The sequence below is a fragment of the Lissotriton vulgaris genome, chromosome 7 (assembly GCF_964263255.1).
Source record: "Lissotriton vulgaris chromosome 7, aLisVul1.2, whole genome shotgun sequence".
NCBI lineage: Eukaryota > Metazoa > Chordata > Amphibia > Caudata > Salamandridae > Lissotriton > Lissotriton vulgaris.
The window spans coordinates 502,665,888-502,689,935 of NC_141695.1; the positions used below are offsets into that span (position 1 = coordinate 502,665,888).

At 45.3% G+C, this 24,048-nt stretch overlaps 1 protein-coding gene across 1 annotated transcript in view; it reads left to right on the forward strand.

The window, feature by feature from the left end:
* Positions 1–24,048, forward strand: part of DNAH9 (dynein axonemal heavy chain 9) — a 1,435,662-nt gene that overhangs the window by 739,716 nt on the left and 671,898 nt on the right. Inside the window, exon 43 of the mRNA XM_086930591.1 lies at positions 19,396–19,592. Within this exon, the coding sequence (XP_086786717.1) occupies positions 19,396–19,592 (197 nt within the window). The remainder of the gene's footprint in view (positions 1–19,395; positions 19,593–24,048) is intronic.

A 24,048-nucleotide genomic window follows, 5' to 3' on the forward strand; every position in this document is an offset into this window, starting at 1 on the left:
TTTATAATCTTGGCTACTCTAGTTGCCAATATCCCTGTGAACACTTTATAATCAGTGTTCAACAGGGATATAGGCCTATAGGACTCTACTGCCATTGGATCCTCTTTTGGTTTCAAAATTGAGACCATTGTTGCCTCGGCCCAGGATCTCGGAGGATCCTCGCCTTTTATCAAGATCTTCTCAAACAGCTCTTTAAATACTGATATTAGATTATCCTCACAAGATCCATCCCAGGTCTAGTATCCTCTCTATATAATTTAGCCATATACCTAGGGGCTTCAGCTACTATTTTTGTACTTGCATCTAAAATCTGGCCTGTAGAACTCTCTCTCAGAGTATTTATATAATTGCAAACTTTATCAGTTTTGGCTTTCCAAGCCAGCCACTTTTCTACCCATATGAAAAATTGTGCAATTTACTGACCTTCCATCTATCTATTATAATCATATCCAAAAGCCCCCGATATTCTGATTGGAAGTTCTCCAACTCCTTGGTAAGACGGGGACCTCACTAAAAGACAGCCCTCTGTAATTCTAACTACTTAGTTTGAATAGATTTCAACAGGTCATTCTCACATTGCCTAGAGCTACGCTTCTTCCCTGCCATTATTGATGTTCCCAAGGCCCGAAGGAATGCCTTAACGCATCGCAGGTGAGCCGACTTTTTGCTGACCCATTCTTATCTTTAAAAAAGGTCATAACCTCTTCTCGAATCTTCAATTGGACCTCCTCATCTAATAAGCATCCTTCGGATGCTTCGTAAATTCCTCCCTCTAGTCTCCATCCAGCACAGAAAAATCATTGTCCAGGCACTGATTGGCTCTAGGCTTGATTATGCTAATGTTTTGTTCCTGGGACTTCCCAAATATTTGGTCAGGCGTCTGCAAATCGCCCAGAATTCTGCAGCCCGAGCCATCTTTGGTCTTCCAAGAAAAGCCAGAGCCACTGATCTCCTCTCAACACTACACTGGCTTCCTATTGCTAAAAGGATTCTGTTTAAAACTTTGACCACGACTTTCAAGGCCCTACATGGCATAGGCCCCAAATATATTTCTAAACGATTGTCCTGGTATAACCCCCCCAGATCTCTCAGATCTTCGTCCCTATCTAAAATGAGTGTTCCCATTATCAAGCGTGCTAGAGCAGGAGGACGGTCTTTTCGCTACTTAGCTCCTCATGCTTGGAACGACCTCCCAATCTCTTTGAGACAGACCTCTAGCCTTCTATCCTTCCGAAAGGCCCTTAAGACATGGCTTTTCCCTTAATTTGATGCTGCTTCCTGTGTCCTCACGTCCTCTCAGTGTTATGCTCTCCCTTCTTCGGTTGGGTTTCCTTCGATAAAGCGCCGGGATACTCCGTGGAGTGGCCGTGCGCTATAGAAGTATAAAAATAACATAACATAACAACATAAGATTGTCCGATCTAGAGTCCATCTGATTATACCCCTTTTTTCCTGAAATCTCAAAGAGAGGGATACAGCGGAATGATCAGAGAGAGTAGCCGGGAGATGTTTAACCCTTTCAATTTCCTCCAACAAGCATTGATCTATTAAAAAATAATCTATATGGGAATGGTGGCCGTATTTTTTACTAAAGAAAGTATAACCCCTCTTATCCCCCATTTTAATTCTCCAAACAGCGACCCAGTTTAATTCTTGGATCAATGTCCTGAGTGTAACCATTGAATGTAAGGGAGTAATCTATTTTACTTTGGACATTCTATCTAATTCAGGTCTTTGAACTAAATTAAAATCACCTTCAATAATCACTGGACTATGAATTGACAGAAGTTCAGCCTTCAGTTTAATTAATGGCTCTGGATTGTCCTGATTTGGGCCATAATAGCTAATGCACGCTAACGCCCTGTCCTGAATTTTAATATTAGCTACTATCCATCTACCCGAAGAATCAGAAAGGTATAGAAGAGTCCTGCCTAATTAAGGCTGCAAAGGGTTCAATATATATGTTAAACAACAAGGGGGACAACGGGCATCCCTGCTTTGTTCCCCGCATAATACTGAACCAATCCGTTGATTCCCCATTAATTAGAAGTCTGGCTTTAGGTGCACTAAAAAGCGACTGTAATGCTTTTGTAAAGTTTATAGGGAAACCTTACTTTCTTAGTGCTTCCCAGAGGTACAGCCAGTGAACCTGGTCGAACGCTTTAGCAGCATTTACTGCCACCATCATCACTGGAAGATCGAAAGATTCTGCCAAATCTATTATACCCATCATAGTGAAGGTAAGTTCATTAAGCTGCCTTCCAGGGATAAACCCCCTCTGGTCTCCATAAACTATACTCTTTATAATCTTGGCTACTCTGGTTGCCAATATCCCTGTGAACACTTTATAATCAGTGTTCAACAGGGATATAGGCCTATAGGACTCTACTGCCATTGGATCCTCTTTTGGTTTCAAAATTGAGACCATTGTTGCCTCGGCCCAGGATCTCGGAGGATCCTCGCCTTTTATCAAGATCTTCTCAAACAGCTCTTTAAATACTGATATTAGATTATCCTCACAAGATCCATCCCAGGTCTAGTATCCTCTCTACATAATTTAGCCATATACCCAGGGACTTCAGCTACTATTTTGGTACTTGCATCTAAAATCTGGCCTGTAGAACTCTCTCTCAGAGTATTTATATAATTGCAAACTTTATCAGTTTTGGCTTTCCAAGCCAGCCACTTTTCTACCCATATGAAAAATTGTGCAATTTACTGACCTTCCATCTATTTATTATAATCATATACAAAAGCGCCCAATATTCTGATTGGAAGTTCTCCAACTCCTTAGTAAGACGGGGACCTCACTAAAAGACAGCCCTCTGTAACTCTAACTCCTTAGTTTGAATAGATTTCAACAGGTCATTCTCACATTGCCTAGAGCTACGCTTCTTCCCTGCCATTATTAATGTTCCCAAGGCCCGAAGGAATGCCTTAACGCATCGCAGGTGACCCGACTTTTTGCTAACCCATTATTATCTTTAAAAAAGGTCAAAACCTCTTCTCGAATCTTCAATTGGACCTCCTCATCTAATAAGATTGTCCGATCTAGAGTCCATCTGATTATACCCCTTTTTTCCTGAAATCTCAAAGAGAGGGATACAGCGGAATGATCAGAGAGAGTAGCCGGGAGATGTTTAACCCTTTCAATTTCCTCCAACAAGCATTGATCTATTAAAAAATAATCTATATGGGAATGGTGGCCGTATTTTTTATTAAAGAAAGTATAACCCCTCTTATCCCCCGTTTTAATTCTCCAAACATCAACCAAGTTTAATTCTTGGATCAATGTCCTGAGTGTAGCCATTGAATGTAGGGAGTAATCTATTTTACTTTGGACATTCTATCTAATTCAGGTCTTTGAACTAAATTAAAATCACCTTCAATAATCACTGGACTATGAATTGACAGAAGTTCAGCCTTCAGTTTAATTAATGGCTCTGGATTGTCCTGATTTGGGCCGTAATAGCTAATGCACGCTAACGCCCTGTCCTGAATTTTAATATTAGCTACTATCCATCTACCCGAAGAATCAGAAAGGTGGCTTTCCAGTTTAATTCCACTATTTGTTCTAATAAGAAATGCTTCTCCTTTTGTACTACCCCCTGATTGGAACAAACTGCATCCTGAACCCAGGACCATTTTCGAAGCTCAGCTAAACATTCGCTTTCTTCTGAATGAGTTTCCTGTAGAAGGATTATATTTGCTTCAGCTTTCTTCAAAAACTCCATAATATGGGCCAATTTTCTCTTAGATCTCATCCCATTCACATTCTATCAAATGAAATGCACCAAATTCTTATCCATTTATATAATATCCATCTCCCTCCCCACCGATAAACCAAGGCATATATATTTAATCATAAAGACCAATAAGATCAAGAAAATTAACAAAGCCGAACCAATCGTAAATAGCAGATCGAGAACACTATTTTTTTATTTTTTTCCCCCCAAATGCACCCAACACCCTGTGACCCCCACCCCAGCATCCTCCCACACCCCAGGGAACCCCCATAGTTATCTCCTAGGGCAAAAGTGCCTTCGAGATACCTCTATGCAGACAAGTCAAGTCGAGGTACCCATCTCAAACTGACAATAGGACTTCATGTTTCTAAATATAAACTATACTACTTTAATATTAAGTGCTCCTAAACCTAATATATATTCACTCAAACCTCATAATGAGTGAAAAAATATAATCTAGATGGGACCGCCACCCGTGCTATCTATACATTATTTATAATTAAATTACTTCGACTAGAACAGACAGTAATCCAAACGTATTCCGGTCCTCCCATCTGTTTTAATAGTATATCTACTTCCTCCGGTTTTTGAATGGTATACATCTTGTTTTTCCACATGATCTTCAGCATGGCGGGGAACTTCATATGTACTTGACCGGAGTTCGTTCATTTTTGACCCCAACAGCCATTGTCTCTCTGCTGTTCTTCTGCCCATATCAGACCGTATAGAATAGGTAGAATCCTTATACTTAAATGAGCGTTCTTTTAATGCTTGTGTCAAAACTAGCTCCTTGATTGAGTAAGTAAGAAAGCAAACCAGTATCTTCCTTGGGTTTTTTCTCCCTGGTTGTAACCTATATGGGTCTCTGTGCACTCTCTGGAGCTCTTTCCCTCAGTCGATATCAGTTCTATCTTGAAATAATTCTTCCAACAATTTACAAAGAAAACCTCTTATATCTGCCCCCTCCGCATTATCATTCATTCCAAGGAGGCAAATATTATTTCGCCTAGCTTGCAGTTCAAGTCTTTCCATATCCTGCTGTAATATCTTGTTACTGAGTTTAAGTCTCTCAATCACTCTGAGATTAGAAGCAGTGGTCTCACCCAGGGTCTTCACCTCCACTTCCAAGTTCTCTGTACGCATAGTAAGCCAGTCAATCTTTTGCATTTCCACTGCAAAGGAAGAGAATGGTACTGGACTCCTCTCGCCGCACTCTGAACTCTCCCGACCAGCGTCAGCCGGCCGCCAGGGGCCCGACCTTAGAAGAACTGACACACAACGGTCATCTTGATAGTCTGGACTATTCCCCACAGTGACAGATTCAAATGTTGCCATTTGAGAAAATCCTGCCTAGCGCATTCCCTTAACCCCTTCGCAGCAGGGGGAATTCCCCCGCTGTGCTGGGGGGCGGGGGCGTGCACAGCGCCCCGGTGCTCATGACGAGCTCAGCTCATCATGACGAGCTGAGCTCGTCACAGCCACACCCGTTTTCGTGGAACGTTCAGCACAGCAGGGGAATTATCCCGCATGCAAACGTTCTACGGTTCATGACGAGCTCAGCTCGTCATGACCACACGAGCACCGTGCCTCATGACGATCTGAGCTCGTCATGAGCACGGAAGGTGTTAATGATAGCAAATCGTCTTCCCCACACACCCTAGACCTCCATTAATGCTAATATTGCGATAGCAAAGGCCGCTGGGTATCCATCATATATCATCATGCCCTATACATGCCCTAATTAGGGGACGTGCCTCACATATGGCCCAATTGATCTTATGTCCCTATAATTGGGAAATTTTATTGAAGATCATCATTGCGGCCTGGATATAGGAATCAGGGTGCGACAGGAGGAGCAAGATATCGTCCGCATTTAGTAATTGCTTCACCTCTCCTGAACCCACCTGGCTACCCTGGACCACGTAGCAAAGACGTAATGCCATTGACAAAAGTTCTAAGGTTATTTAGAAAAGCAGTGGGGAGAGAGGGCATCCCTACCAGTCTGAAATGCACCGGAGAATTGGCTGCCACAGTTAATATCCAGTTCCAAATCACCAGCATCTTAGCGAGTACTTTAAGGCCAACATTGAGGAAGAAAATGGGCCAGTAGCTAGCGCACTCACGCAGGTCTTTATTCTCTTTGGGAGGATCATGATGGTGACGTTGTTAGATATGATTCCCAAAGTACCGGCCTTCACTGCCTTTTTGAAGGCGCTTGTCAATAGGGGAACTAAATGTATTGTACAGGTCTTATAAAACTTCCCAGGGAAGCCATCTTCTCCATGTAATTTACAAGTAGAGGGCACTGCAATGGCTATGGACATTTCATCTTCCATGAATGCCCCTCCAGATATGACTGGCCATCCTCAGTGAGGGAGGGAAGGTGTAATGAGCTAGGAAGTCATCAATTTGTGCAGTGGAAGCCTGGGACTCTAATGTGTAAAGCAGGTGAATATTAGGAAGCAAAACAAATGAGTCAGCATATTCCCATTAGCATCCCGAATAGTTGAAAAGGCCAGTTAGGATACTCATTGGCGCAACTGCGCAACCAAGAACCGGCCCACCTTTTCTCTATGGTCATACCTGCACCATTGTAGCTTTACAGAAAAGCTGGTATTGAGGTACAATTTGCCCATCTGTAATTCTTTCAGTAACGCAAGAGAGGGAGAGGTATTATAGCAAAAAGAGAGCTCACTAACCATGGCCCCTAAACAGAGCAATTCCTCAAGGGCTGTGATATCGCCACAGCAGAGTCCCTCATCAGGACCCCTCTCAAAGTGGCCTTCTGGGCTTCCCACTAAGTCCTATGGGAAGATACTGAGCCCTCACTGTCCAATAACAAGGAACAAAAGTATTGTCAGACGTGTTCTTTCTGCTTGGGCTGTTTATATGCAAAAGCTATCATTTGTCACCTTAGGGAAGGGGGTGAAGTGAGGCCGAAGTCAAGGGTGGGTTGGATCGGGCTGTGGTCAGGGATTGCCATTTCACAACTTTTGTTAGCTCAGACAGTGGACGACCCTGAAGCAAGAAATAATCGATACGATATTGGGTATCATGAGGGTAGGAAAGGAAAGTGTAGACCATAGATAGAATAGGCGCCAGATGTCTGACACTGCGTGGCCCATCTGTAGGTCCGGGAGCAGGGCCTGGCCCCTACGATTGTCTATGGCTGGGTGGCCAGACCGATCCAAAATTGGATCCGACATCAGATTCCAGTTCCCACCCCTAAGGAGTTATGTGCCTCCAAAGGATGTTATGAGTCCGGAGAGATGTGCTAGGAAGTGTGTCTTGTTAGTGTTGAGAGCGAATATCGATCCCACCACTAGGGTTGGGTCTCAAATCCATAATTTAGCAAATACCCTCTAGGCCTTTTCATCAGTTCTTACAGGAGAGTTTTTGTCTTATGAATATCCCCACCCTTCATTTCTTGGAAGAACTATGGGAGGTAGGCTGCATGTCAGGAGTCCTGCGCACTCTCCTGCAGCTTATGACAGTGCCCACCCAATCCTGTTTGAGTTTTAGGGATTCCTCTGGTGTAAGGTTATTTTCTTGAAGGATTGCAATGTCCTCGTGTTTAGTGTGTAAATAGTGTAGGATTTTGTTATGCTTAATAAAATGGAATAAGTCATTAACTTTCAGACTGTTCAGCAATTGCTGTATTGGTTTCCCCCACCAAAGTGTAACTGCAATATCCAGACAATCTGTTGTTCGTGTAGTGACTAATTCCCATGGCAAATCCAAGGGCCCTACCACCTCGGCTGATGTGATCTGGTTCTGCCGGGCTGAAAAGATCGACGTTCGAGAAGGGGTCTGCACAGTGTACAGATCCAATTGGCAATGGCCAGTCATGTGTGGAGTTGGCTGAGAGGGGGGAGATAGGGTACCACCAAATAAAATCGGAAGTAAAGTTGCTATCAGTGGGTGAGAGTAAAGGGGATGCCACTATGGGATAGTGGAAAGGGTGAGTCTCAGGAAACAACTTTGCCTCTTTATGGGAGTCTAGGAGGAGAATCTAGGATGTGAGAGGGAGCAAAGGGTAAAGAGAACTGGGGAAAACGTTTGGGTTTCAAACTAACTCCTGCACCGATCATAGCCGATTCACACCCCACCCATTGGCAAATTACAGAAATGGTGATTTGGCATGCTTGTGGCTGCATAGCTATCTAGGGGCAGCTGAGCAAGGGAGAAGCAATGGGCCAGCCTCAGAGAGAGACGAGCGGGGAGCTAGGAAGTCTTCAGAGTAGTTTCAGGGACAGAGAGCTGTATAACACAGAAAAACCCAGAGCACCCACGTAGACTGGCATTCTCTCATCATAGACTTAACAACGCAAATGCAAGACAGTGAGGTAGGGCTATGTGCCCACGAGCGCATCGGGGAAAGAAGGTAGGAAACGCACATGATTGGGTCTGTAGACCAGTGGGGAAACATATACATGCATGCGCAAGTGAAAGGAGAGGTCCCCCCACACTCTCTGATGGCTAAATACAAGAAAAAAGACAGAGGAGAGCATACCCCCTAGTTGCAGGTGGGACAATCATATTCGGCCATCAACAGGCCTCACTCTGTAACCCTCCAATGTCTGCTTAAGCACTGATCTCAATGTGTTCCTATCCTTCTTCTTATGGATGGCCTCTATGACTTGGTGCAGTCCTGCTTGATCCGATTCCCTGCGTGAAAGGCCAGGCGACTGATAGGCTTCAGCTGATGATGATGGCAAGGTGGCCTCTACCATCGCAGCCACTATGGTGGGACAGCGTTAAGGTTTGGAAGAGCACATGTTGTCCATGTTAGATTCATTGAGAGAATCCAAGAAGAATTCTAAGTTGTGCGGGTCCCAAAAGACCCTTGTCATGCTATCTGTGGTTATTAGCATGTAGGCTGGATTCATTAACCCATGCTTCATATCCCAGAGCAAGGTGGAGTGCCAGAAACCTTTTGTGTTTGAGAAAGGTGATCGATGAATAGCCTGTCGAGAAAGTCACCCTCTGATCTTCTTAAAGTAATGGGTCCAGAAAGCGGTTTGCCACTTCCAGGATTAGTCGGACGTGTTGATAGCAAAGAGAGCAAACAATGATCGGACTTGGGAAACACATCTGGGATTCCGCATGTGAATTCCAATGATTTGTTAAAATGTAGGTTCAGCATCTGGTGCAGCATAGTGCACAGGAAGGAAAGCATATCCCCCCATTAAAACCCTCTAAATGCAAAACTTTTCTTGATGGGACCCATCCTTCAAGTCAGTGGTCTTATGCTATAAGAAGTCAATACACTTGCCCCAGTCCGGTATGCGATCAAACTGAGATTCAATCTGGTCCAGTCTCTGGTCCACCTTATCCAACCAGGGATGAAATATGAGCACCTCCTGTCTCTGTGATTTCACCTTTACTGTAAGATCTGACATTTGTCTGTCCATGTCAGACAGTGTTGTTCATATGACAGCAATCTCCTTGAGTAGGGCCTCTGTATCCTGTTGCGACTGGTGATCTGCGTCCAGTGCTTGGAATGGCTTGAGACAGGCCACAGCCTTGGAGAACAGGATCCAGAAGTTGGCCCTCCACACCCAAACAGCCTGGTGACTCTTCTCACCGCTCCCGCCGGGGTGGATTCAGTGAGACTTCTGCTAGGTGCTGTCATGGCTGAGGTGTGTGCGGTCTACCCCGCCACTTTTGAGAAAGCGGTATTTCACACAGCTGGCCTGTCTGTTTGGGGTATTTCCCGGATGCTCCTGTGGGAGGGATCCAGCCTTCTAGAGTCGGACCCCACAGGCCTGATCCAGCACCATCATGTAGCGTTAGCAAGTAGTGGCTATCTTGGTTGGCTCCAAGCTCTGCTTCCTGTATAATGGGTTTCATTTTCACCTCCTGGTTTTCTGCTGACCTTCTCCTTTCACCATATCCCATTCCAGCTTTGCAAATCATCCATTTGTACCATAATATTTAGGCCCGGGCGAAATGTTAATTATGCTGGCGTAATTTGCTTTTAATTTCCTGAATTTCCCTTTAAGCTTGTTATGCGAAATTCCTAAAATTACTCCATTACACCAGTGCATAGTTATGTAATATGCGGTAAAACATTTACCACAAAGGCAAGTGAACAACAGAACAGAAGTGGATGTTGTTCGCTGTGCTTTTGTTTTTTTTGCACAATTTGTTAGCACTAAATCCAGATTCTCATCAAAAATTGATGCAAGAATGCATTTTATGCTAAAGCGCTAATACATGGAATAGCATTTTGCATAATTTTGCCTAAATTTCGTGCAATTGCACAAAAGAAAATAATGCAAATTTCACACACCCCTAATTCTGTCATTTTCTAAACGGTTGAAGCTGCCTTTTCTCCTTTAATTCTAGGAGGCTGGACAAAGAGTCACAAGCTATATAGTAGGTAACACATGTAACAGAATGACCACTATGGACTTAACTGGATATGTCTAGTTGATAACCGAAGGAGCAGCAGTATCCTTTTGAAAAGACAGGGGCAAGTGGCATGCGCCCAAAGCTCTCTGCCATGTTTCCTCTCCACATAATTTTCCCTTCATTGGGTTAAAACGTATACATTGTCCATCCCACTCCGATTCCCATGCACATCTTTCTTGAGCACGGTTTGATGAAGATGCTTAGGCAGTTATTTTTCCCTCATCCTACATTTGCTCTGCTCACTGGCCCAGCCTGCACTGTAAACAATTCATGTTTATCTCTCAGTGGTCGACCTTTATAAATCTAAATTTAAATTGCAATATCATTGCACACAACATAATGAAGACAATGTATTAGTAGAGATGGATGCGGCCCTCCAAAAATATGCACTTATTGAACTAAGTCTAGGAAAAAAAAGGTCTATCATTATCATTTTGCTGCCTTTACACAAACCATTAGATCAATGAAAATGTAACTGTGAGAAGTTGGCCTGATATGTAGTGTTTCCAATTCTGGAACCACTGGGTATCAGTCCAAACAAACCCCAAAGATGTCAGGTTGTAAGTCAACCTTGTAGACAAGCTATCCTAGTGGTAGCATGGACTAAGCAGCCTTAAAGGCTTAACTTAAGAGGTCGTGTTAAGCGAGCTTGTTTTACCACATACAATCCTGTAATCAAATGAAAGGACACCACACAAGTATATATTGTAAAAATATATGTATTTATTTCTAAATTACTCCCCAGTACTCTTTATGAGGAAAGGGGCACAAGCGTTAAATCAAAAGCACTGTTAAACATATAAAGTTGGCACAATTATGGCTGAGGGCGGGGGGCCACTCAGACCATATACTAAAAAAATGGTATAAGTAACACTTATCGAGCAATGGTGGCTGACTGTATAGTCCCCTCTAAGCAACTTTTACCAGGTGCCACATACCAGGTAACAAACATTGATGGCATCCAAACAAATCATCCCATGGCAGTAGTAAGCCTCAGCTGGGGAGGTGTCACTGGCCCAAAGAGAGTGGCAGTGTCACCAAACTTGCCTGTAGACTGTCTACTGGGTAATGATTTGGAAATCTCAGCCTGGGCTGAGGTTGAACAGGAAATCCATTCTAGAATGGTAAATTCCAATGGAAAGGTTAGTGGGGCTGTACTGGCTATAGCCCCAATCCAAGATGTCCTCCCTGAAAAGGTTGGTAGGGCTGAGCAACTCTCTGCCCCATCTTTAACAGAAGCTCTTCCAAAGCAGAATAGCAAAGCTGTTATGATAACAGCAGAAACCCAAACTGAGTCTCCTCCTGAAAAGGTTGGTGGGGCTGTGATGGCCACAGCCCAAACTCAAACAGATATGTGTGTTGTGAAGCCTGAAATGATGGATCACTCCACCCAAACTGAGAGCATGGAGGAGGAAGAGAAATCTCCCCCTCACCAGACAGTAGGACAGGATCAGCCTCCTCAGGGAACTGATCTTACCCCTGATGAAGGAACTGCCCCAGAGGTTGTTAGGCCTGGCCTGACAGAGCCTCTGATGGCAGTGGACCCTTCTCAGGTGGGATCCAGTCTGGAGCAGGTAACCTGCCCCTCTCTACCTTGCCTCAGTCAGCCCAGGGCTGCAGAGGACAAGAAGGACAGTGAGACCCAGAGGGCCCCCTGTCAAATAAAGCACCCCCATCAACAGATTAGGGGCACCAAAACTAGTAGGCCTAGTAAGGTGAAAACTTTAAAAACTCCTGAGGGAGCCCCCTTAAAAACAGTTAGGGACCTCCCACCGATGGATTCTGTTGGGCACAGCCAAACCTGGGACCCAAAGGGCCCAAACCTGAACTGTCCCTCCAGCAAGCCAAACAGAGGGACCCAGCCTCCAGCTTTAGGTAGCCAGAGGTTGACCCTGAGAGCTCAGTGCAACTCAGTTGAAGAAAGAAAGGCACACATGGTGGAAGATAATTGGAGGAAGTTGAGCCCAAAAATAGTGGGGCCTCACTTCAATACTCCATATCCAAACCAGCCTTTAACTTTGCATAAACACACCCAAGGTAGTGATTCCCTATGGTGGAGACCCTCTAATACCCCTAGGGTGAGGGACTGCTTAGTGGACCATGAGACAGGGGGTACCCATGCTAGTGCAGGTACTTCCTTATATGGCCACTCAGGCAATATAGGCTTACCTGGCCAAGGATAGCCTTATCTCCTTTCGTTTGGGGGGGGGTTATGTAGGAAGGTGGCTACCTGACTATGGTTACCCCAGATTTTTTGCCCTGTGTTTAGCTGGTTTTCGACTTAGTTGGCCTGGTTCCCTGCTAATCAGGGCCCCAGGCTATCTGCTCTCTCTGTAAAATGGATTCCATGTACCCTAGGTGCATAACTAGATTGGCTTGGGTCACCTTATCAGCCCCTGTACAGTGCACTATAGGTGCCCAGGGCATAGGTGCATCCAAGGCCTACCAGGGGCTGCAGCATATCTTTTGCCACCCCTGGCTGGCTATCTAAATTGACACAACTGGCTGAACACTCAGCTGGGGCAAGTGGGTGTAATCACCCCTTGCTTAGATATAGTATACCTATATCTAAACCTATATCTGGACACATATATAACCTGTGAGCCACTCCTATGGAAGGCCTCATCAATCCTGGAGGCAGAGTGCGTGGTTTTATGTGAGATGGAGCTCTGGCATGAGCTGAGCCTGTCTGCAGCTGTCGGGAACAACTCCCTAAGCTGATCCGGGATAATGCCATACCATATACTCTTAAGCGCCTTATAATCCTCGCGGTTATATAGCAACTTTGGTTTGGCTTTATCAAAACATGTCGTGTAAGGTGTCATACGAATTGGAATACTACCCCCTCGCCAGTTCTGGTGACGGGGGTAGCATTCCACCCTTCTAGAGGGAGAAGACATGTTACTTTACTGAAACGCGGTTGATTTAAAATGAGCCTCAGATCCACAAAATGGATGCCCCTGCCACAGACACGGGTCTGGCCTCCTGCTGCTGACCGAAACCCGGCAGAGGAGGCCTGGACAAAGAGTTTCCTGTCACAGGGCGGTGTCAAACCACCCCAGACAGGAGATAGTGGATTGGAGTAGGGAGGTTTCAAAGAAACCAGACACTGCCTGGGGAGCACAAGGCTGCCCCTTGCAGGATCCGGCCAAACCGGTTCTGGGGCCTCCCAGCCCCTGTCCCAGTGCGGCCAGGATCAAAGGAGAGGGGTGTAACCACCCCCTTCCTGGGTCCCACCCATAGGAGGGGACCTAGCAGGATGTCCAACCCCCTAGATTCGAATAAGAGGGGGAGCAGTCCCAACGGACTTCAGATCATCCTGAAGAAACATAAGAAACGAAATCTGGACCCTTCGACTTTCTACACGACGTGAGAAGACTGAAGAATCTCCCTTGTGGTCAAGGAGTGACCACCCTGTGCAAACAGGCACCATCCAGCCCTCGACCCTTGCTTTGTTGCAGTTCCCGCCGGAACTCGAGCGACAGAGATCGACGAGATCAAGCTTGCCTGCCTTCTACCTGCCCGATCCACAGTCCCTGCAGAGCTGAGACCCGTGGAGGCGACCGGAAGCGTGGGGCACGCCATCTTGAAAAGGCCACGAGACGCTGACCGTGCAGCCCACGAGTGACCCTCGAAGCTGTGCACCGGGGTTTGAGAAGCCCCAGCCCCGAGCTCCACTTGCACCAAAGCTCACCCCTCCACACTCGACGAGTGCTGCGTGGGGCCCTTCTGCTTGTGTGCGCTCGACGCGTTGGCCCGGTCACTTGCCAGCTGGCTTGTGGCCCCTGTGCCGACGAAACTTGAAATACGACTTGCTTTTCTGGTTGCTCCAGATCTGCACCAGCTCCTGTGAAAAGGAGCACCCACTCTGACCCTCCTGGTTCGAGTGATAAGCAATCTCCCGGTTCCGCGTGGATTGCTTTTGCCAAGTGCTGTTTGCTGCAATCTTGAAGCCGACGGTGCTGACGGCGAGAGCCTACGTGGGACAGATCGTGACCTGCTCCTGGACGTCGCAGATGCCCCAGAGCCCACGTGACAGCGGAGAGAAGCCTATCGACAACCGCCTGATTGCGCCCGACATTGCCTGGTTCCGTCCTGGTTCCACCCTGGTCACTGCTGAGTGACCCAGACTCTGTCCCCTCTGCTTTCAGGTACTTTTCTACTTCGATCCACCCTCGGATCGCACCGGACACTTCTGCTTCACAGCGCCTGCAGCTGCAACAGCTCCAAGCACCAAGAACCTGCGTGACAGAACCCGACGCCACTTCGACCCTGTGCACCCACGGCCTGGGGGTGAGGTAACTTTGCAACGCTGGTGTTCTTACACTGGTACACACCTCTAGGGTCTGTGTCTAAAGTTTTGTTCCTTTAGGTTCAGCGGAAGTATCATTTAATTCACTTTAACTAACTTTTACGCACCATTGACTTTACATTGGTGCGCGCCGCACTTTCCGTGCTGCACCCGTCTCCTGTGGGCTACTCCCGACTTCTTCATTGCTTGTCCTGACTGCTCCCAGCGAATCTCTAGGCCCTAGGCCTAACCATTGCTCGATAAGTGTTACTTATACCATTTTTTTAGTATATGGTCTGAGTGGCCCCCCGCCCTCAGCCATAATTGTGCCAACTTTATATGTTTAACAGTGCTTTTGATTTAACGCTTGTGCCCCTTTCCTCATAAAGAGTACTGGGGAGTAATTTAGAAATAAATACATATATTTTTACAATATATACTTGTGTGGTGTCCTTTCATTTGATTACAGGATTGTATGTGGTAAAACAAGCTCGCTTAACACGACCTCTTAAGTTAAGCCTTTAAGGCTGCTTAGTCCATGCTACCACTAGGATAGCTTGTCTACAAGGTTGACTTACAACCTGACATCTTTGGGGTTTGTTTGGACTGATACCCAGTGGTTCCAGAATTGGAAACACTACATATCAGGCCAACTTCTCACAGTAACCAAAGAGCAGAACTTCTTTAGTCAGTGTTTTGTTATAGAACAGATCAGGGTTCTAGGCCATGTCCTACACCTCTACAGAATTAAACTAATGTAGTTGGTTACCCAGGCACTGAGACTGTTCTCTGTAAACAAGAAGATTGGCTTGGGAAGTGGTCCTACAATCCGCACCATTCTACTTTTTAACTTGGGAGTCCCGCGTGCAATGGCTTGGACTCCTAGTGGACTTGGCAGCATTATTACTGTAAAGCCCATCTCAATAACATTGACTAATCCATTCTTCACCCACGTTCTAGATTGTGTGTTTAGATCAAGCCATTATCATCTTGGCAATGTATTCAATTTTCAAGAACTCTTTCTTTGGAAGTGACTCTAGGAACAACTGAATTACACAGGCTCATGGGGAAGTAAGGTCCTGCTTGCTTAAAGTTAAAGTGCTACTCAGTTTAAACCCAGCTGTATTAACACAAACAGTACACAGCGACGTTCCTTTTTTTATGAATTCTACTTGTTTCCTTCTCCCTGTGATTGTTGATAGTGTTTCAAAGTGGTAGATTACTGCAACCTGGACACAGACCGAATTCCTAAGCATCTGCCTCAATTCGCCATCCATTGCTCACCTTAAAATTATCTCTGTTTTTCACTAAACTCCTTTCTTGCTGAACACACCCAACTTTCATCTTCACTCCATCTTCCACCTGGCACCCTGTCCTCTCGCTATCCTTGTCCACGGTCTCGAATCATTCTAAAGATAACGAAATGTAAAATTCTATGTTGTATTAAATAACATAAATAGTTCAAATCAAAATATCAATTTCCCAAGCCTTCTACTGTATTTAATACTGTATTCATTAAAATTATCCAGTCTCTTTTCTTTCTTCATCACGTTTTCCATTACCCACAGTGCACTTTTTTCTTCAGAATAAATGCTTGATTTTGCTTCACTTGTAGCAACGGTTGTTGGCGCTAAACATTTTTAATGGCAATAGACAATGATTTGCATGTTTGTTTCTGACCCCTCTGGATAATTTATAGTTGATAGTTTCAATTCAGACAGGACCAGCTCAAACTTTGATCCGTGTTAGAAATGGGGGTCTCTAGTTGGCACTTGTTTGCACATTTGTCCAAGTAGTGATCCTTCTTCCTAGTTGGGGTAAGGAGGATAACACTTCTAAAAATAACCCCTGCTCACCCACTTGGTAGCTTGGCATGAGCAGACAGGCTTATCTCGGAGGCAGTGTTTAAGGCATTTGTGCACACATACAATAATACAGTGAAACCACTACAAATGGGTACCACACCAGTTTAGAAAAATAAGTAATCCTTATCTAAACCAAACAAGACCAAAACGACAAAAATCCACAATACAGTCATCAAAATATTACTTTTAAAATGTAGAAACAGTTCTGTCCATAGCAAACGATAGTTGCAACACATTCAACACAAAGTACCTTGGTTGCGTCAAAGTCACAAACTAAAACAGCCGCAGGGAAGGTGATGCGTCGGTTCCTTATGCCCATGGAAGATGCTGCATCAGTTCCTTTCTTCAGGGGAGGTGATGCGTCAGTTCCTTACTGTCACACTGGGGAGGGGATGCTTCAGTTCCTTACTGAAGGGGAGGTGATGCTTCGGTTTCTTACTGTGCAAGGAGGTGATGCATTGGCTTCTTACTGCGGCCCCGGAGTTGTTGTAGACACGGCGCCCGGTGCAATGCATGAGGATTCGGGATGCTCCGGTTCTCGGCAACAGCACTATGTTGGTTTCTTCGGGTGCGGTCCCACGATGCTTTGGTTCTTGTGGCCGCACAGCAGGGCCTGCGTCGGAATCGGTGTGGTGATCTCGAACTTCGTAGATTGTGCTCTTGATGCGGCATGCAGTGATTTCTACAGCTGCTGGCAGGCGCTGTGTCGGCTTCTTTGGCGATGCATTGGAAACAGGTGCTGATGTGTTGCGCTTCCCATCGTTTAAAAAAAAAAATTATTTGCATTTCACAAGAGATGGCAATACAAGAGTACATCAGCAGTAGTATACATAGATGCATTGGGTGTGTTTCAACCATTATGTAGCTTCTTAACCATGCTTTACAATATTATCGCGTACAGAGCTTCCTGTTTCTTTGCACAAATCAATACCGCATTTCGCGACCAGATACTTGAACATGCCTTTTATTGCAGCGTAACTCCCTCAACATCCCCTCCCCCATCCGGACTTCTCTTGGATTTGTGCTTCCCATTGTTGCGTTACTTTTCCAGCTCCCAACAGCGGAAACAACCTGCAGAGGCCCAACACAGTCACAAGCAACTCTTGGTAGGTCAGAACTCCCAGTAAAGCAGTTCAAGGGAGCTGGTGGTAAAATCTTTGTATCCCTGAGACTGCAAAACAGGAGGCAAGCTCTCATTCAAGCCTTTGGAGACCTTCCTCAAGCAGGAGACACAGCCCACAACAAAGTCTTTCTCCTCTCCTTGACAGAAACAGCTACTGCAGGCCAACCTCAAACAGCACACAGCATTGGGGCAGTACTTCTCCTTCAGTTTCTCCAGCACTTTTCCTTGGCAAAGGTTCCTCTTGAATTCCAGAAATAATCTAAAAGTCTGGGGTCTGGGCCCCACTTTTTATAGCACAAATTAATTTTTTCTCTGGTGGCAGACAAGCTCTTTGCCCAGCCCAAACCAGTTGTGTCCTCTCCTGTGCAGCTTCCTGCCAGGAAGTGGAGACCGCATTGTCGAAGGCAGGCAGGCCAATTCAGGTGTGAAAGAAATCTCCTTCCCCTACTCTGAATGCAGCCCAGGTCTATTCGGCCCAGCCCTGACTCACCCTCGAAAGGCAGGACACACTTCACCCCTCACCCCCAAGTGGCTGTCTGAACAGAATGCCCATCCCCAGCCCCTGTCACTCCAAAGCCAGACAGTCAATACACAAACCTAGAAGTGGCACACAGGATGTAAATGTAAATCTGTTTGTATTTATATAGCGCACTTCTACCCTGAGGTCTCGTAGCACTGTATTCATACAGCTGTGGAACCCTTCCTGGCTTTCCTGTGAGATGTCCACTCCTGGGCACCCCAAGGTGAAGCCAGGCATCCAAGCGCTGCTGGGGCCGTTGTGGAGATTAAGCAAGCTATTGCCCCGAGTCACAGAGTGGGACCCATGATTAGACTAGGCACCAAGGCAAGAATTATCAGGTCCGGGGAGATTAAGTCCAAGAGCCACCGAGGCGGGAATTGAACCCTGGTCCCAGGCCAGACCTCTGCATCAGGGTCTGCCGCTCTAACCATTGAGCCAAGCTTCTGGGATGGCTAAGCAAGAAAATTCATACTTTCTAAAAGTAGTATTTTCAAACACAGAATGCAAAAATCATCCTCACTAAAATATGCATCTTATGTAATGTAATGTAATAGCTCATTTATATCGCGCAACTATCGCTCCAAGGAGCATATGCTGAGTTCAGCCATACTAAACCCTACCTTCCTATCTTGTCCCAATGGGAAGTTATATTTATAAGATGTTATAAATGAACTCCCATTCTACCCTATGGGAGAGATTAACTTTCAATAGTGAAAAAGGAAATTGGCAGTATTTTCACTATCAGGACTTGTCACAGACATCAGGACATGTCCTAACTTTCATATACATTACACCCTGCCCATAGGGGTACCTTGGGCCTACCTGATGGGTGACTCACATGTAAGAAATGGGAAGGTTAGGGCATGGCAAGTGGGTGCACTTGACAGGCTGACATAGCAGTACCAGACTGCACACACAGTGCAATGGCAGGTCTGAGACCCTTTTGCAAGGCTGCTTGAGTGGGTGGCACAATCAGTGCTGCAAGCGCACTAGCAGTATTTGGTTTACAGGCCCTGGGCATACAGAGTGCACTGTACTAGGGATATAACAGTTAACCAAATAAGCCAATTATGGAAACACTAATCCATGACAACAATTTTCTTAGGGAACATTTGTACTTCGGAACTGAACAGCAGTGGCATAGTGCCCAACGCATCTAGACCAGCAAAAACTAAGTCTAACACACAGTAAAAACACAGGAGGCAAAGGCAAAAATACAGGGGAACCCACGCAAAGGATGCCAGGTCTTACAATTCTGTTGTATTCAATGAATTGAATGTATAACATATTCTTTTTCTTGTTTCTAGTTTTCCTTATGTGTGCAAGGATTGTTTCCTGTAACCTGCCAATGTTGAGAACACCTGATCTTTTTTAGGAGATTTTAGTTTGTTCTAAATGACTCTTACCACTCTAAATGTTCTTCCTCCTTTTAGGATATTGATGAAATGCTGGAGCAGAGTCAGCAGATGAACATGTACTGCCACTTCGCTACTGGAGTGGGCGAACCCAAGTATATGCCAGTTCAGACCTGGGAGTCGTTGAACAAAATTCTGGTGGAAGCACTGGACAATCACAATGAGGTCAATGCTGTGATGAATTTGGTTCTGTTTGAGGATGCAATGTGTCACATGTAAGTACCTTATTCTTTAAAATAGGTGTCTTTGATCTTTAGTTTTCCTCATAGTATTTGCTATAGCCCTGCAATGTAAAAATAGTTTTGGAGGCTACTCATTGTAGGAACATACCAACCTAAAGTCTTCCATATATCACTTTTAAATATTAGGCACCCTACCTTATGGGCAATTTAGGTATTATGTATGTATTATTTAAATGCAGGATTCTTTCCTGCCAAAAGAGTTATATTTACACTTGTAGGCCTGAAGTCTTGCTTTCGTTGCCATCCTAATGGAGGGCACAATATGTGCTGCAGTTCATGGGTGACAATTAACTTCCCATGTCATTGGTGTATATACCATATTCTTACTAGAAAGTCCTTGTCCAATTAAGTCATGTTTTTTAGGTTATAGCACGTACGCTGGGACCTGGACAGCAGTATCCCAGGGTGCGAGTTAAAAAACCAACCTCATCAGTTCACAAAAAATGAGGCCTGCCAAAAAAGGGGTACTTTCTCAGAAAGATGAAGGGCATTCTAGTGCATACTGCCCTGCCCCTTGTTAAAGATGGTGATGTACTCGAAACCATAGTTTATGATGCTCAAATAAATGTCCTACATCACAAGCATTTGATAAATTTGGCCTGATACCATAAAATGTAGACATAATTTTAAGGGAGCTCGCGCTCTCCTAGGCCAAACATAAACAGGAATGAATTCAAAGTTATGGGGCCCGATGTAGGTAAATCCCATTTACCGATTTTGAAATACTGAATTTTACCGATTCGGTATTTCAAAATCGGTAAATGGGATGTAGGTCCCAACATCTGGATTCGTTACCGAATCCTTAACAATTCATTAATTACCGATTCGGTAAATACCGAATCGGTAATGCCCATTCATTCCTATGGGCTTTGAAGCACATAGGAATGATTAGGCATTACCGATTCGGTATTTACCGAATCGGTAATTAATGAATTCACAAGGGTGCAGGGGGTGTCACTTTGACACCCTCTAGCACCCCCAAAACGGGCATGTGTGCAATGTGGCACACAGACATGCCCTAAGGGCACGTCTGTCTGTCACATGGCACATGTGTACATGCACAGATGTGCATGTACACAGGAATCGGTATTTTACCATGGATTTGTATTCCATGGTAAAATACCGATTCTGAAAGCCATGTGCCAATGGAAAATTGGCTACCCACATTTCAATCTTGCATTTTCGGTAAAATTACCGAATCGGTAAAATTACCGAATCAGTAAAATTATCGAAAATGCAACATGTCAATGGCCATTTACCAGTCGGTAACGGCCGAATTCGGCCATTACTGATCGGTAAATGGCTATTTTCAGCCACCTACATCTGGCCCTAAGTCATTATCTTAAGTGAGAAATGCAATTGTTTAGCATTTTCTCCTTATCATAAAGGACTGTCTGTGATCAAAAAAGTCATATTTGTGTATTGAAAGTGACATACTTTAGTTTTCCTTTTAGTGAATCTTATTTCTTCTTGTTGATGTCAGATATTCCAAATTTATCCGATCATTCTGGATCTGTGGAGTCCTAGAAGTGCTTTGTGCACATTGCACCTTGACAATTTTCCTGAAAGAGCTTGGGAGTGACAGCTTAAGCCACTGCTTCCTCAGGGGGACTCAAATAACAAAGCTAGATTCCATGAGTAGGCACGGCTTACTTGTGGAACTTCATAAGTGACCTACTGTTAGAAGTGGGGTTTCAGGTTGGCTAGGGTATACACCTAAACCACACAGAACTCACCACTCCCAAGAACCCCTGCTCACCCCCTTGGAAGCTTGGCAGAGCAGTCAGGCTTATCCCAGAGTCAATGGGTAAAGCGTTTGCGCAACACACACACCAGTGACACACTAGGCACACCACAACAGAGACTGCACACATGGGTATATCAAAAATATCCTTTGTTTATATCACATAACACACATTAGGCCATAAATCACTGCTTAGCATGAAAACAAATTTAGACCACATAACTTGAATTGCTGTGCCACTGGGAGGCACATAAACCACATAAGACCATAATTACATCAAACACTGTGCTCACTAGACACTTGTCATCAAAATGTGTAAACCTTAAATCATTGTGCATCAGAATCAGTTTGCATCAGATGAGGCCATAGTCATAACATCATTACTGTGCATTGAAGTAAAACCTCGAAAGCTGCAAATGTCATAGGACCTCCATGAACATATTAGGCATAACAATAAAGCAAGGCTTCTTGGGTGTATACATCATAAAACCTAGCAAAAATAACACCTTCCACCATCACTGCCTTCCAAATACATCACTTTGTCATAAGTAGGGCACAGAAAAAACCTAGATCATCAAAACATTATGGTGCACAACAAGCAGTTCCCTATGGTGGCACTTGTTACATTGCGAAGGCAGATATAATGTAGACTGTTATCCCCCACTCATCAGGGTCTGGGGAGGGCAGGACCACCTACACTCCTTTTACCTGCAATAGGAGTAATTCTTTAAAGCACCGATGCCCCCAAGCTGTGCCACAGGAGAAAGGGCTCACACTGGGCAGAAAAGAAAAACAATCATGCCACCATTGTAGAGGAACCTCTTTTGTCCCCCGTCTGCTTAAAGTGAATCAAGTGCAGCCTCCCGCAAATGTGCGGTGCGGCTGCCACGTATACTGTGAAGCTCAGCCCCCTCTGCAAGCATCCGTGGCTGAGAAGGAGTTGCTGTACCCTCCACAATACCGGAGAGCCACAGCAGTGCCTGGAGCCCTCCCCGGGTCTCTTTGGTGGGTTGTGCCACTTCTCTTCCCGTGGGTGCAGCCCGAGTCAACTGGAGTGAGCCTCTGATGCTCCGGCATCTCTGGCAGTGGGGCCCACCCCTTCTGTTGTCTGCAGTGCTCCGGCCGGGTGCTAGGCAATGCCTGGCAAGCCCACGGTGCTCGCTCTGGATCTCCTTCTCAACCGGCAGTAGCATCGGTCCCGTTGCCACAGTAATTCAGGCTTCCCCTTTGAAAGAGTTGGCTCCCTGCGACATGACCGACGCCTGGTCCTTCCCCTCCACTTTCACATGGAAACAAGGGGAAAAGTCACTTCGAACCCCTGCGCTCCTTTGGGCAATATGTAGATGTTGGAGTGCTCATCATACGCGGCACTTTTTCAGTCAGGGTGATTGAAGGAGGTAAGCGCTCTCCACACTCTGTCCCTCACTAACCAAGCACTAGGCTCAGGTAGGGCCAAACACACATCACACTGGCCCGAGTGAAGCACACAGAGTCCTTGAAGCTCTGTGGAGTTAATGGTTGCAGAGCACAACACAGAGAGCTCTGTCCAAAGTAAAACATAGTTGTAAAACTCAACACATAGAAATTTCGACCAGGAAGACGTGGATGTCCCTGTGTCTTCCACAACAGAAGGCCAGCACACAAAGGCCCTTGGAGATTCCCTTCACAAGCAGGATGACACAGCAGGGCCAAAAGAGTGAGTCCTTTTCCTCCACCTCAGACAGAGGCAGAAACTGCAGGCCAATCTCACAGAGCACACAGCAAAAGGGCAGTACTCCTCCTTACAGATCTTCAGCTCTACTTCTTGGTAGGGTCCTCTTGTTCCTTGAAGTAATCTAAAGTTCTGGGGTTTTAATACTTGTCTTTGTTCTCTTTGTGCAAGGGTCTCTGAGCCCAATCCAAACCAGTTCTGCATTCACTGGTGCAGCATTATCTCCCACCACTCCTCCCACCGCTCTAAATGCAGACCAAGTCTATTCAGCCCTGCGGTGAGTCACCCAGGCCACACCTCAACCTCCCTCAGTGACTGTGTAGAGTGAATGCACATCTCAGCTCCTGTCACTCACACACCAGAAACTGAATACACAAACAGCCAGTGGCACACAGAATGGTAAAGTAAGAACATGCCCACTTACTAAAAGTAGCATTTTCAAACACAGTATTTAAATACCCCCTCACCGAAAGGTGTGTTAATAAATCCTGAGTTCAGAGAGTCTAAACTTAATTTTCCTATCTTGTCCCTATTGCAAGTTACATGTGTAAAAATGTTACAGTACAACTCCAATGACAAGCCTATGGTACAGATAGCCTTTCAACAGTAACAAACAGAATTGCACAGTATTTCACTATCAGGACATGTCACACACACTAGTATATGTCATCCCTTTCACATACACTGCACCCTGACCTAGGGCGTACCTTAGGGGTTCCTTACATGTAAGGTAAGGGAAGGCATGGGCCTGGCAAGTGGGTGCACTTGCCAGGACATTATGGCAGTTCACAACTGCGCTCGCAGACACTACAGTGGTTGGTCTGAGATACATTTACAGGGCTAGTTATGTGGGTGACATAACCAGTGCTGCAAGCCCACTAGTAGCATTTGATTTACAGGCCCTGGCACACACCGTGCACTTTACTAGGGACTTACCAGTAAATCAAATATGCCAATCGTGGATAACCAATCTG